This window comes from Xiphophorus hellerii, chromosome 7 (assembly GCF_003331165.1).
Source record: "Xiphophorus hellerii strain 12219 chromosome 7, Xiphophorus_hellerii-4.1, whole genome shotgun sequence".
Taxonomy (NCBI): domain Eukaryota; kingdom Metazoa; phylum Chordata; class Actinopteri; order Cyprinodontiformes; family Poeciliidae; genus Xiphophorus; species Xiphophorus hellerii.
Window position 1 is genome coordinate 16,379,802 of NC_045678.1, and position 13,130 is coordinate 16,392,931.

General features: G+C 36.9%; 2 protein-coding genes across 5 annotated transcripts in view; one reads left to right on the top strand and one right to left on the bottom strand.

Moving 5' to 3' along the window:
* lrp2a (low density lipoprotein receptor-related protein 2a) overlaps nt 1-6,759 on the bottom strand; it is a 57,985-nt gene extending 51,226 nt beyond the window's left edge. For 3 of the 4 annotated variants that reach the window (XR_004339966.1, XM_032568176.1, XM_032568175.1), the window contains exons 1-2: nt 6,629-6,759; nt 76-183 (exon numbers count right to left, since the gene is read on the bottom strand). Coding sequence is in view for 3 of the 4 variants with exons in the window: in XM_032568176.1 (XP_032424067.1) it covers nt 76-183; nt 6,629-6,698 (178 nt within the window). In the remaining variant the exon portion in view is untranslated. The remainder of the gene's footprint in view (nt 1-75; nt 184-6,628) is intronic. The other variant, XM_032568174.1, reaches the window with a different exon arrangement.
* Nucleotides 6,760-8,330: 1,571 nt separating this feature from the next.
* Nucleotides 8,331-13,099, top strand: zgc:172182 (coiled-coil domain-containing protein 89). The gene is made up of 7 exons (XM_032566858.1): nt 8,331-8,607; nt 9,289-9,755; nt 10,078-10,208; nt 10,286-10,422; nt 10,519-10,595; nt 11,198-11,297; nt 11,363-13,099. Exons 1-7 carry the CDS (start codon nt 8,602-8,604, stop codon nt 11,447-11,449), a joined length of 1,005 nt encoding a protein of 334 aa, XP_032422749.1. The 5' UTR covers nt 8,331-8,601; the 3' UTR covers nt 11,450-13,099.
* Nucleotides 13,100-13,130: the final 31 nt, after the last annotated feature.

Consider the following 13,130-nt stretch of genomic DNA (forward strand, 5'->3'; position numbering starts at 1 on the left):
AACATTCTTAAGCAATGAAATAGCTAAATATTTTAATCCTGCTTGTATATATTATAGTCATACACTTCAACTTACGGCAGTCGTGTTCATCAGTGTCATCGATGCAATCTGATGTCCCATCACAGTGCCACTCCTCAGGTATACATCGACCTGTCCCACACCGAAACTGCCCTAATTCACATCCTGCACACAATTACAGATTTCAATTTTTTCCTTTTTTCTGACAGTAACTAAATTTGCTTACTTCAAGCAACAAACTCTTTAAAATAAGATTATTTAAAGAACTTAAGGGCAAACAGGGGAGGACGGGAAGCTTTCCTCTGATGAAGCATGCTGTTAACAGCATTGACAAGCCTCAGAGACAAGCGTGCCAGCCACCCCCCAGACATTTCTACAACCCACACTTCACTCTTCTTTAGCTTTCTTTTGATGTTTCCAGAGAGTGGCATCTGTTGAGATAAGGTACCACCGCTCTACCTTCCCTGATGTTTTCCAGCAGAGATTGATTCAGGCAGCACAGTTCAGAGGGAGAGCACTCCATCAGGCCCAATCAAAGAGGAATGTGCAATTCTGACGGTCTCTTTGACAGCCTGATTTATGGTGCGTGTTGCCCCTGTCCGCTCTGGGATGTAATTGGAATAAATAGTGGTACTGGGTGGTACAAGAGCCATTTCAACATACATTCTCCACAGGAAGAATACAGTTGTGTTGGCTTGGGGTCCATTGTCTGTCATTTGCCTGCCTATACTAATTAGTTTTTTTCTAAATCTCTTTTTGTTGAGATTCATTACTAAATTTGCAAAATACTGGGATTACTCCTTTTTACGGAATGAGTGTTTTCCTGTGCATAAAGGTGCATTTACCTGAATAATGCCAGAAATAAGAGTACAAAATCCAAAAACTTTTTCCATAACATAAGTAGTGCAAGGGAACTAAGATGCATATTTAGAGTGCTTCTAGAAAATATTAACAGCACTTCACTTTTTTTCACATTTTGATTTCTTACTACCTAATTCCAAGTTGTATTAAATTAATATTTTCCCTGAAAACTCTAAACACAAATTCCCCATTATGACAGTGTGGAAAAAGTTTTTTTTGTTTGTTTGTTTTTGCAAATTTACTAAATAAACAAGACCAAATATCCACAACCTTTGTTATGAAGTTCAAATTTGAGGCGTTTCTCTGATCATCCTTGAGATGTTGCTACAACTTAAATGGAGTTCACCTGTGGTGAAATATGTTGATTGGACTTGACTTGGAAAGCCACACACCTGTCTATATAAGGTCCCACTGTAAGTCAGAGGTCAAACACCAAGAATGATATCAAAGGAATTGACTTCAGAGAGAGGATTGCCTTGAGTAACAGATCCAGAAAAAAGTCTGCGGTTCCATTGAGCTCAGTGGTCTCCATCATTATTAAAAAGAAGAAGTTTGGAACCAGCGGGACTCTTCCTAAAGCTGGCCGGCCATCTAAACTCAGCGGTCAGAGCAGAAGAGCCTTAGTCGGGGAAGGAGAACAAGAACGAGATGGTCACTCTGTCATAGATCAAGTGTTTCTCTGTGGAGAAAGAGAAGAACCTTCCTGAAGGACAATCATCTCTGCAGCAGCTCACCAGTCAGGACTGGATGGTAAAGCAGCCAGAGGGAAGATACTTCTTAATTAATTAAAGGCTCCTGTCAGCCTATCTGGAGTTCAATAAAGGGCACCTGGAGGACTCTCAGACCATGAAAAACTAAATTCTCTGACCTGATGAGACAAAGATTGAACTCTTTGGTGTGAATGACATGGCACCATGTTTGGAGGAAACCAGCTCATCACCAGGTTAATACCATCCTTATAGTAAAGCATGGTGGTAGCAGCATCATGGTATAGGGATGTTTTCCAGAAGCAGGAACTGGCAAACTAGCCAGTCCTGGATACAATCCTGCTCCAGAGTGCTGTTGATGTCAGACTGGGGAGACGGCTCATTTTTCAGCAGAGCCATGTCAAAGGAGTGGCTTCAAAATCACTTTGTGAATGTCATGGAGCGGCAAAGCCAGAGTCCAGACTTGAATGTGATCAAACATCTCTAAAAAGGTCTGAAAATGACTGCACAGACATCTCCCATCAGCAGTTTGCTCAATATTATACTAAAACATACATTTTAATGAAAATGAGAATAAAATATTTTTATCTAAAAAAATACAGGAAAAGAGAAAACAATAAAAAACAAGAAGTGTGTGGACGCTGTACATGCAGACCCAGGGTGACAGCTTTCAGCATTTCTGCCAAAGGGAAAACAATCTGCTAGAAGGGTTTAAATGCAGACAGTGTTCCCTGACACCATTACCTCTGGGAAAGGTGGCAGATCCAGCACACTGAAGCTGAAACTTTAAAAGGCACTATCTAATGTGAGGGCTTTTCATGCACTGACCAGGACTTATTTCTGGTCCACACTGATTCTTTGACATCTGATCCATAGATTCTGATTTTGAATATTTCTAGTTTTCTTTTTCAAAGTAGTTTTACATGTAAAAAAAAAAAAAAAAAAAAAAAGCGTATATTAGAACAAAACTATAGAATTAAAAAATTTTATTTTTTTTAATTGTCAGATGTAGGACTTTAACCTGAAACAGTCTCAGATTAACTATGTCAATAAATATCAGTGGAACCAACGAGGGTGATTTTTAATCTCTAAATGACTGTTAATGATTTCAACATAAGTACTTGAATAAATTAATGTTTTCCTGTTCCTTAATTAACAACTTAAACTCACAGCAGGCGATTTCCCTGCTTCATTTGTAAGTGAAGAAAAGAAGTTCATACTATTGACCAACAAAGAAATGCATTAGAATGAGGCACCCAAACTCTCTTAAACCCTGGCCTACTGACGAAATTACAATTGGGTACAAAATGGGCCAGATTAGATTCAAAATTATAACTACAAATGCCATCGAGCAAAAAGAAACATTTTTTGTAGCAGATATTTAAGTTCAGTCGTTGCTTAGTTTAGATAAAACTAAAGCGAAGAAAGCCTTTCGAGGCATGCATACAGGAACGAAAAGATGTTTTTAAGCTTTCATCAATGTCGTCTTGTTTAGGCACAGCTGTCGCCTTGGACTGAATGTGTGCGGTGAAAAGTTACGAGGACGGCTGCTGGCAGCGTGAGACGCAGGACCCGTCCACGCTGTCAGAGCAAAGTGCTGCTGCCTGTTTCATATGGAAATCAATGCAGCAGAATGCCATCAATTGCCAAACAAGTGACTTTGGCTCTCAGTAGTACACTCAAAAGCAGCTAAAAAAACCTAGGAGCTTGGAAGCAAAAGGGAGGCATAAATAGAAGAACAGAGCCTAGGCTTGGTTCGGAGGGAGGAATGCTCAACAGTTTGGTGCACGCTTTAACAGAAGAATGAGTGGAGTGGAAAAAACATGAATGTAGTGTCAGAATGCAATACTTCGGATACTGTACAACTTAATTTTCCCTCAGGACAGTGAGTCACAGTTTACCAGAAGCGAGTTAGAAGCTTAACTAATATGGACCGGGGTGGGTGTGTAGGGATGTTGGTGAGGTTAGAAAAGGATTTACTCACAAATTGAGCATATTGAGCCAAACGTGTTTCAATTTCTAGTGAAACGTTAACTGTTGCACAAGGATTTAGGCCTCCACACCGGAAAGAAGCTGCCATGTGCAGGGTTTTATTTATGAATGTGCCGGCCTAGAAAAAGCTCAGACGCAAACAAAAACGTTTAGTAGTAGAAGACAAGCGTTAACCTGCTGTTTTCTAACACACGAGTGCAAAACACTGACCAAGATGTTGCTTAGTTTTTTGTTTTTCCACATGAGTGCATAAAAATGCACTTACTGTGTACTTTGGTGGGGTTATTAAGATCCTCCTAGCAAATGATTACCAGAGAAAACAAGTTCATTTACTAACTAAATATGTCAAGATCAGCAAAACCATCAGAGGATGATTAAAAAACCAGTACCATGAAATGGTACTGGTTGGTAGTGGTTAGCCTTAATGGTTAATGTGACACTTAAAAGTGTCACATTAGCCATTAAGGCCAATGTAAGCATTGAGTAGCAGCATCAATCTGACAGCCTGTTGAACAGGCAGCAGAAAGTACAAGGAAGGAATAACTATCAAATCAAAGGATTTCTGTGGAGGATAATAGAGAATATTAGAGAAACTACCTTGCCTCTATAAAGTAGCAACCGTTTATTAAACCTGACTTATACCCAAAACTAAAACCAGATATTTATGTACATTCACTTAAAAAAAGACAAATACCCATTAAACTAAACCTTTTCTCTTTTAGGTAAGTGAGAAATTGCCACAATTATTTCTATTATGATAAATGCCACATTAACAAAGGAATATTTTTTATTGATTTTTTTAAAATTACATTCTTTAAATATATATACTGAGTCACATTCATCATTTCAGTTTCAGTGTTTGCAAAATCACAACTGCAGTGAATTGCTTGGATGCAATTTTTATTGGGATAATATATAAGTACTATCAATATTTGTCCAGTTTGACAGAATCTATTTAAACTTGTTGATGATACCAAATGTATATTTTTAGGGCCTGAGATGCTAAAGCTTACTGAAAATGGTGGGGGTATTAAAAAAAATAAGAAAAGCATACAAAATGTTATTCTTTACAGCATCAAGAACATAATTTTAGTTAATTTGTCTTAGTTAATTCACAACATTTGAGTGTTTGGAACCCCACCTGCAGGGATGGCAACAGCTAACACCCCTTGCTTTCTTTAGAGACCAAATGGGAAAAAAAATAAATCATTCAAGATATCGAGAGATATAAGTGGGGACTTTTACATATATACTGGGGTACAAGACTTCTAGATGTCTGAGGGTACCATGATCACCTGCTAAAACAATTATAGCAAAGTAGGAACAACATGGGATTATTGATCCATAATATAATTCGAAAAAAAGTACAAATAAACTAAAATAAGGATATATAGTCAATTGAATCCAATTACATCGACCAATTTAAAGTCAGCTACCTACATTTCAATTTGATCTTAGTCAGAAAAAAATCTAGTCAAGTTATGTTTATCATGCAAGTTCATAAAATGTTTACATCAAAGGAAACCCTCTGAAAATCCATGTAGCAACAGAGAACAGCTGACTGCGTTGAGTTATTAAGTTTGAAGCAACTCCGCATGCTGAGCAAGCATGTGGTGACAGTAAAAAGGAAAACTGCTTTCCATGGAAGTCAAAGTCATGTAGTTTCAAGGAATTGCTTACAAATGTTAGAGATGTAAGTACACTTTTGAAATTGAATAGTGATAACCGGAAAAAAGAAATGTTTTATCAATTAGAAATAATTGATTATTTTTGAAAAACATTGTCTAAATTTATGTCAGGCAGTAAGAGAGAAAAAAGTTGAGTCTCTTTTAGAAAGTATGTGAATACGTAGTTACAACTTTGTTTACTGCAATTGTAATTAAACGTTATATTCAGAATTCAGGACCAAGATGAATACGAGATAAAGCACCAGTGTTAAATAGGCTACAATTAGTACACTCTTTAGGGCACGCTCCAGTTCATCATTTGATAAATATCAAGTTAATAATCAATGTAAGTCTGCTGACAAAGCCAGATGATATTCAGTTATTTTTACTTCAGTCATCACTTTGTAAGCTTCAGCTGCCATCAGCAAAATTTCATTTACAGTTCTGTAACTGCCCGCTTTCAAAGGAAATGCCAAGGGAAGTACGAGCCAACACATATTTCCCTTTACATCTGACACATTTTCTTTGAGGAAATAGATTAGCTTTTTTTTATTAAAACAAGCAATACAAGTGACCCTTTTCAACTATGAGCAGGTCCCTAGGTAGAAATGATTCCAGTTTGCAGCAGCTGCAGTGTAATTAGTTGCTTGATTCACACTAAGGAGCTTACATACTAAGAGTTGAGCAAAAAGAAAGCAGATTACAATCTGAGAAGCAGGATCTAACTGTGCTGCAAACAACATGCACAAGTGTGAGGCTGTCACATTTACAGAGTAGCTTCTTAGCATTTTCTCGCTTTTATATGCGAGAAAAAGCAGAGATTATTTGATGAAGTTTAGGTGGGCAGTGAAAATGTGCTCCACTGACTGAGATTTGTACCAGCAGTCTCTCAGTCCTCACAGATTGTCTGTAAGTCACATGCTCTTTTCTGCTACCTAGCAACAGTAAAGCTCAGGCAAAAGTTCTCCAATCTGCCTGAGAGAGGCTTTGTACTCAACCTTTAAACTACAACTAGAAGGTAAAACCTGCTGCTCTAAATGTCTCTAAGTGGTTCCATTAAAAAAACAAAAATTAAATAAACCTGTAATGAAATAAATATGTATGTGTATATAATCCTGCTATAGATATTTTTTATATGTAGCAGGATTATCTAATAGATATGCATATATATTTATGTGGCAGCTGAATTGTTGAACCCAATATGTGTTGGCGTGGGTGTGGGTGTGGGTGGGTGTGTATTTAGTTGCTTAGCTTGAATTCCTCTGCTTTGTACTGATGAGCAACAAGTGTACAGGCTGAGTCACATGTAACTCTCCAGGTTCTCATTCAACTTTCTCACACAGAAGCTGGAAGTAGCAGGAATAACAGAGTTAGAAGACTTACCTTCAGCATGGCACCATCTAACAGAGCATAAAAAGAAGAAAAAGAGTTGAAGCGGCGGTGCTCTCCACATTCTGGCTGGCCCGTCCAGCTCCGCGCTGCAGATGGAGGAGCTGTAAGGACTGAGGCTGGGATGCTGTAGCTTTCCTCTGTCCCTCTCGGCCCGCTAGTTGATGAAAAGGGGCGTGCACAAAGGCCAGGACCGCCGTCCCCTCCTCCTCCTCCTCCTCTTCCTCCCAGCTCCCAGCCCAGCCCTCGGCACGTTGGATAAATCCCCTGTGGGCCCTGGAAGCTGCATAATGCCATGCAGGTCCGAGCTTTCCTGAGAGCCAGTGATTTTACACTCTCAGCGGGTCGTCGTTGTTATAATTTTGCCCCACGCTTGGGAACTAACAGAGGGTCTGTATATTCATGCTTGGGAAAACAAACTAGGAGAGCTAGAATTAACACATAAATAAAACTGCGGATAAACAAAACCAACCACAATTAACTTGAATGTTTATTATTATTATTATTATTATTATTATTATTATTATTATTATTATTATTATTATTATTATTATTATTATTATGTAATTAAATCGCTTTCTACTTTCACAATTAAAAACGAAAATAAATAAATCCTTATAATATAACTTCAAATAAATACGATTAAACCCAAGAGGAAGAAGGTTTAAGTAAATTCGGCCCTTTGCTGTTGCTAAGATTAATCGTAAGAAGCTCAACGTCGCCATCGTGCGGACAAATGGCAAAGTCAACAAATCATCCGCGCTTCTGTTGGATGCTTTATGTTTTAAAAGCCCGAAAGTATTACCACTGGCAGATTTCGATTAAAGATTAATTTATGTCGGCCAACATATATATATATTTATAACATAACATATACGTTATGTTATAACGAGAAAAGCATCTCCTACAAGATAATAAAAAGACTAAATATGTATAATTTTTGAAAAAAAGAGAAGAAATAAAAATGTTCTAATACAGTAATTTAACATATTAATGACATAAATAACATGTCAAAAATATGCATAGAGAATAATTATTCTCAATAATCATGTCTTACACAACAACTCTAAAAGTTTGACATTTTTTTTCAAGAAAGAACATTTTTACAGTAATCGATAAAATGATGAACATATTTACATTTAAATAAATTTAAAGACATTGGAATGTAGCCTATATAAGAAGACACGTGGAAAGTTTACGCTGAACAATGAAACAAAATGAACAAAAAAATATTTAATCTGATGGGTACAATAACGGAAGTCCAGATAAACTGGTTATGCACAAGATGAGAGGTACCTGGGAAATATTGTTGCAACTAAATGACGAAAGGACGGAAGAAATTAAGAAAGAAAGAATAAACCAGTTGGATTATTTTATTTTCACGGGATAATACCGCCATCTACTGACAGCTTTGGTTCTACAGTCTTCGACTTTTCTCATGTGCAGTTCCTCCTTCTATTTTTTTATTTGTCCACTTGAAGATGTTACATAAACATAAACACCGTAATAAATAATTACGAGTGACTGAACACATTTTCACCGACGACATTTTAAGGTAAAATATGTACAACTTTAAATTGAAAATTGTCATCGCAGATTTATTACGTGGGAACACAATAAGAAAAAAAAAAATCCAGTGCGTCATAAGGGGGAAGATACCATGAACACTGATTTAATTCCGGCTAAAAAAATGTAAATTTTGTAGAATTGAAATATTTTTGTGACGTGACGTGTTAGATTCTGCCCTACATTCTCAGGTACGAAAGGTGGCGGTATTTACCTGAAACTAGTTTGTAATCTACCATTAAAACAAAATAGAGCGGTTGCTATTAGCAACCGTGCACTTAGTAAACTAACTGCAGTCCAGTTGAGGGAAAATCTAGCATAAAATTAGACTTTTTCCGGAGCATATCGTGACGAGTCCACATAGAGATTCGAAGGGCGTCTTAAGGAAGGCCGACATCAATATGGAGGTACGTAAAAAGGTCCATTCAAACCAATATTAGCGAACAGTAGTTTGATCAGCAGTGAGCGACAACTAGCTACAGTTGTCAAAGCAGTTCCTCAGTTAAAGATACCTCGGAATCGTTGTTTTGTTGCTTGTTTATGAAATCTGTCAATATAAAATGTTGGATTAAAATATTATCTTCCAAACTGAATGTGTGTTAAACGTCATCTGTGGGGATGTTGAAGTGTAAAACCTGCAACAACAAAAAAAGAGCTCTTGGGAAAACACCACACAAGGAAAATGGATGTTGTTTCAGTTAGAACATCTAATACAAGTATTTTCTGTATTAGAACAGCATATCACTTAAAAACACAAAAATAACACCAAAAGAAAACAAACGAGCAACAATAAAATCAATATTTTTCCTCAGGTCCCCTTGCTTTTAATATCAGCAGCACCTAATAAAATAAGTCCCTGTTCTATCCTAGTTCATTTTGTTGCCACGGTTCTTTAAGTGTAAATTATTTAGACTTAAAACAATAGCCAAAAGAGAAAAATGTGACGTGTAATTTTACTAAAGACGGCAAGTTTCAGTGCTTTTTGGAAAAATAATAATAATTAAATAATCTGTCTTTAGATGAATCACCATGAATGTGGATACTGTTGACATGTTTTTAACCCAGGGTTGTCTTTCTTTTTTTCCCAGAATGCAGACGGTATTCAGCCATCAAATACAAATCCACAAAATTCTGACGTCAAAGACACCAGGGAAATGCTGTGGTCCAGGATAGATGAGCAGTCTACCTTGATCTACACACTGAAAAAAAGAGCCGATGAAACGCTTCTGCGATATCAAGCACTTCAGCAAATTAACTCTGAACTTGAGGACCAACTAGCCCTCTGCCAGAAAGAACTACAGGGCGAAAGAAAAAGAGCAGATATGTTAAAATATAGATTCACAGATCTGGCGGCCAATAATGAGGGAATCATTAATTTCATGGAGGAGCACAAAAACCAGAACGTGATGCTAAAGGTGGAAAACAAGCGGCTGCAGTTGGAAAATGATTCACTCTTCTCAGAGAAACTACATGATAAAGAAATGTTGGTTAAAAAACTGCTGCAAGAAAATAAGCTGCTGAGAGATAAATGTACCGCTAATGAACAGGAATTCAGGTAATTTTTTTAAACTTGTTTCTCATTAAATTAATCAGATTCATAAGAAATATCAATGATTTGCATCCCCAGCCTACTAAAACATTATGTATGTTTTTCTCTGTCATTGCAAAGGTAATTTATGTGGATTTTTGAATACAGGGAGCCTTCGACTTAATTAATTACAGTCTGTAGTTTCTAACAACTAAACGACTATTGTTTTGAGGGGGGGGAATATATAATAATAATAATAATTTAAACTCGTATCGTCTATTTTATGCTGTTTTTATTTCACCTGCTCTTCTTTATTGATATCCCTAATCATATCATCTTAAATCTAAAGTGAGAAAATCACTGAAAGTGAGTCAAACCGCAGAGAACAAGCAGTCCAGCATAAAGTCAAAGTGGTGTCACTTCTAGAACAGTTGCATGATGCTCAAAATCAGCACAACAATGCTGAGGAAAGTTGTAAAGGTAGATAACTCTATTCATTTTTAAAGCACAAGCAATGCAACAGTACATGTATAAAGTTTGTTTTTCCAAACTTCCAGATTTGAAGCTAAAACTTTCAGAAGCTCAAGAAGAACACGCTTTGATGGAAACGAGCTTAAAAGAAACCATAGCGCATCTAAACAGTGAAAGAAAGAAATTATTGGATATTTCTATTGAAAGAGGCAAATCAATTCAGGTAAATTGAAATGATTTGTTATTAATAAAATACTAATACTTGCAACAAAAAAAGCATAAAGTGTTCACTTTACATACAAACTCATCTTCCCTACAGGAAAAACAGGAACAAATCTATGAGCTGGAAACAAAATGGAGAAACGAGGAAAAAGCCAAAATTGAAGCACAGGAAAGGTAAAATACATTTCAGTGTTTCCACTCTGCTGAAGTTCACTGGTTAACCACTAGATCCATGAAATAAGTGAGTTAATGCCGTGTTTATGCTAGACAGTGCCCTGAAAAAGTATTTATGTGAGCATTTCACACAATAAAATCACAAATTTCTATTAATTTTATTGAAACTTTATGTATTCCACCTTCTATAATTCCTAAATAAAACCAAGTGCATACAACTGGTTGTAGAGGGAACATAATGAGTAAGCAGAGTCAAACTGTATTTAATTTATTGAAAATGGAAGAAACACAAACACAATCCCACTGAGATGTGATTATCTGCCTCAACTGACTGGCTCCACAAGGAGAGCATTAATCAGAGAAGCAGCCAAGAGGTGCATGGCATATCTAGAGGCGCTGCAGGGCCCCACAGTTTAGGGGTCGGGGGAATCCCATTTTTGCATCTTTATAGAATTTCCCAATACTTCCTCTCAATATGAATACTCTCATGGCATCTTGTTAAACCAGAAATACTATGTAATCATCTTTGAGACCTCTTATTATTATGGTTCCATCTCTATTATCTGAGGTGTGTTTATTAATGTACTCTTAACTGTCTTCAGATTTGCATCAGATGCAAAAGCAGTGGATATAGATGCACGAGTGAAGTCCCTCCAGGTTGCTCTGGACAAATCCATGTCAGATCTGCAGAAGCTGAACGAGGTTTGTTTTACCACAACGCTTTAATTTAAGGCTAACAAAGTGCTGAATGTGTGGTATTTCTACAGGATTTCAATGCTTTCAAGGAACACAGCAACAACCTGCTGACACAGGAAAAGGACTTAAATCAAAAACTTCGCCATATTATAGGTTGAAACTCTGCACTATGTAGAGTGGTTTTTCTTACTAATTCCTAATAAAAAAATATATATCTTTCAGAAAGAATGTTTACTTAACTTAGACATAATAAATGCTTTCTCGTATTTTTCTGTGCCACAATATGTTTTTATTTAATTTCTACTTTTCAATAAGAATGGAAGTAGCACACCCACTTAGCATGATTCATTGTTCCTGGAGAAGAAACTTTACAAATGTTCACAGTCTCAAAGGAAAGTCACATTTCTGAATGTTCTTCTGCCAGAGGAGCTTTGAATGTGTGGTATTATGGAGAATGACCGTGTTTGAGCTTTAAATCATGTTATATTGTTATTGGGCAAACATTTTTGTGATGTTGTGACCTGAAATGCAGAAGCTTCTTAAAGAGACAAAAGCACAATTTTGTCAAATTGCGAAGTAAAATGTCTTTTAAGATCATGTTTGATGTACACAGCACAACTGAGGGTAACATAGTTGCTTTATTGTGCTACATAATGGCACTATGTTCCTGGAAAATACATAATGCTACCCCCTGAAACTGTAGCAAGGCTGAATCTTGCCACCACAAAAATATTGATGGTAAGAGAGGTAAGAAAAAAACCCTCCAAAGCTCATCAATAACATTTAAATAATCTATTCATTGATGCCTATAAAGGAACATTACTCAAAAAAATACTTATAAAATGCCCTACATGTACATTTTTGATCGTTGTCAGTGGAACAAAGATGTAGAGGGATTGTTTTTTTTTTCCTGAACTGTCACTGAGTGCAACATTCCTTTGTGTCAGAAAGTCTCCTCTAATTACTTGTCGCCTGGGGCTCTCCAATACAAAGCCTCTTTATCGTGAGCACCATAGGCAGAAGAAGCCTCCGTGAACTTTCTGCCCATCTGCACAGGACACAGCTCATCTTCAAACACACCAGGAAGAGATCACTTAAAGGTCAACTGGACCACTGAATGGTCAGATGGTCATTCTTCAGGGCCAGAGGGTGGAGAGTTGCCTGCAGGTTGCAGTAATTTATTCTGCTGAAAATAATTTGCATGCCACTCACCTGCTGGTGCAAAACTTATTTTGATTTAAATGCTGATTAAACTAATTACATCACATACTTTCATTGATTATTTTCCAAGGCTTCATTAAATTAATATATGTGTTGTAATCCAAAAACATCCTGACAGCTGTGATGTTAGGCCTTGAGTTTGGAACAACATTTTTTATTTAAGTGGCGAGTCCTAGGGAGGCCACTAGAGTCCTTTACGCACTCTGGTGGCCATTAAAACAGTATAAAGTTATTTGACCTTGGATCACCCCCATTTTGTCAGCCAGAGCTGTTATGGTTGTCGCCCCAGGCAACAACCATAAACCCAAAGAAACCATTTGGGTTTCTTTGGGTTTCCACCCAAAGATGGCCAGCTCTTTTCCATTATGGCCTCTGAACTTCAAACCGCTCTAAACTGTAGACTTAATACTGTTTTGTATCTCAGCTCTCAAACTCCATTGTCAGGTTCAGTTTTTTCCAAACAAACCCATCAGTCACAGAGGTGGTGTTGGTTTGTGTACCTGTAGTGGTAAGAGTTCAAACACGCTCTGTAACTTAAAGGTGTCAAAAACTTGCAGTATTCCAATTAAAGAATATGATGACTATGACTTAAAAATGTGTTTTTTATTTGCAAATGTG

Bases quoted from the DNA above. Each gene is read 5' to 3' on its own strand.
- zgc:172182 (XM_032566858.1), top strand. The intron at 10,423-10,518 runs GTAAATTGAAAT...TCTTCCCTACAG, and splicing joins AAAGAGGCAAATCAATTCAG to GAAAAACAGGAACAAATCTA. The intron at 10,596-11,197 runs GTAAAATACATT...AACTGTCTTCAG, and splicing joins AAAATTGAAGCACAGGAAAG to ATTTGCATCAGATGCAAAAG.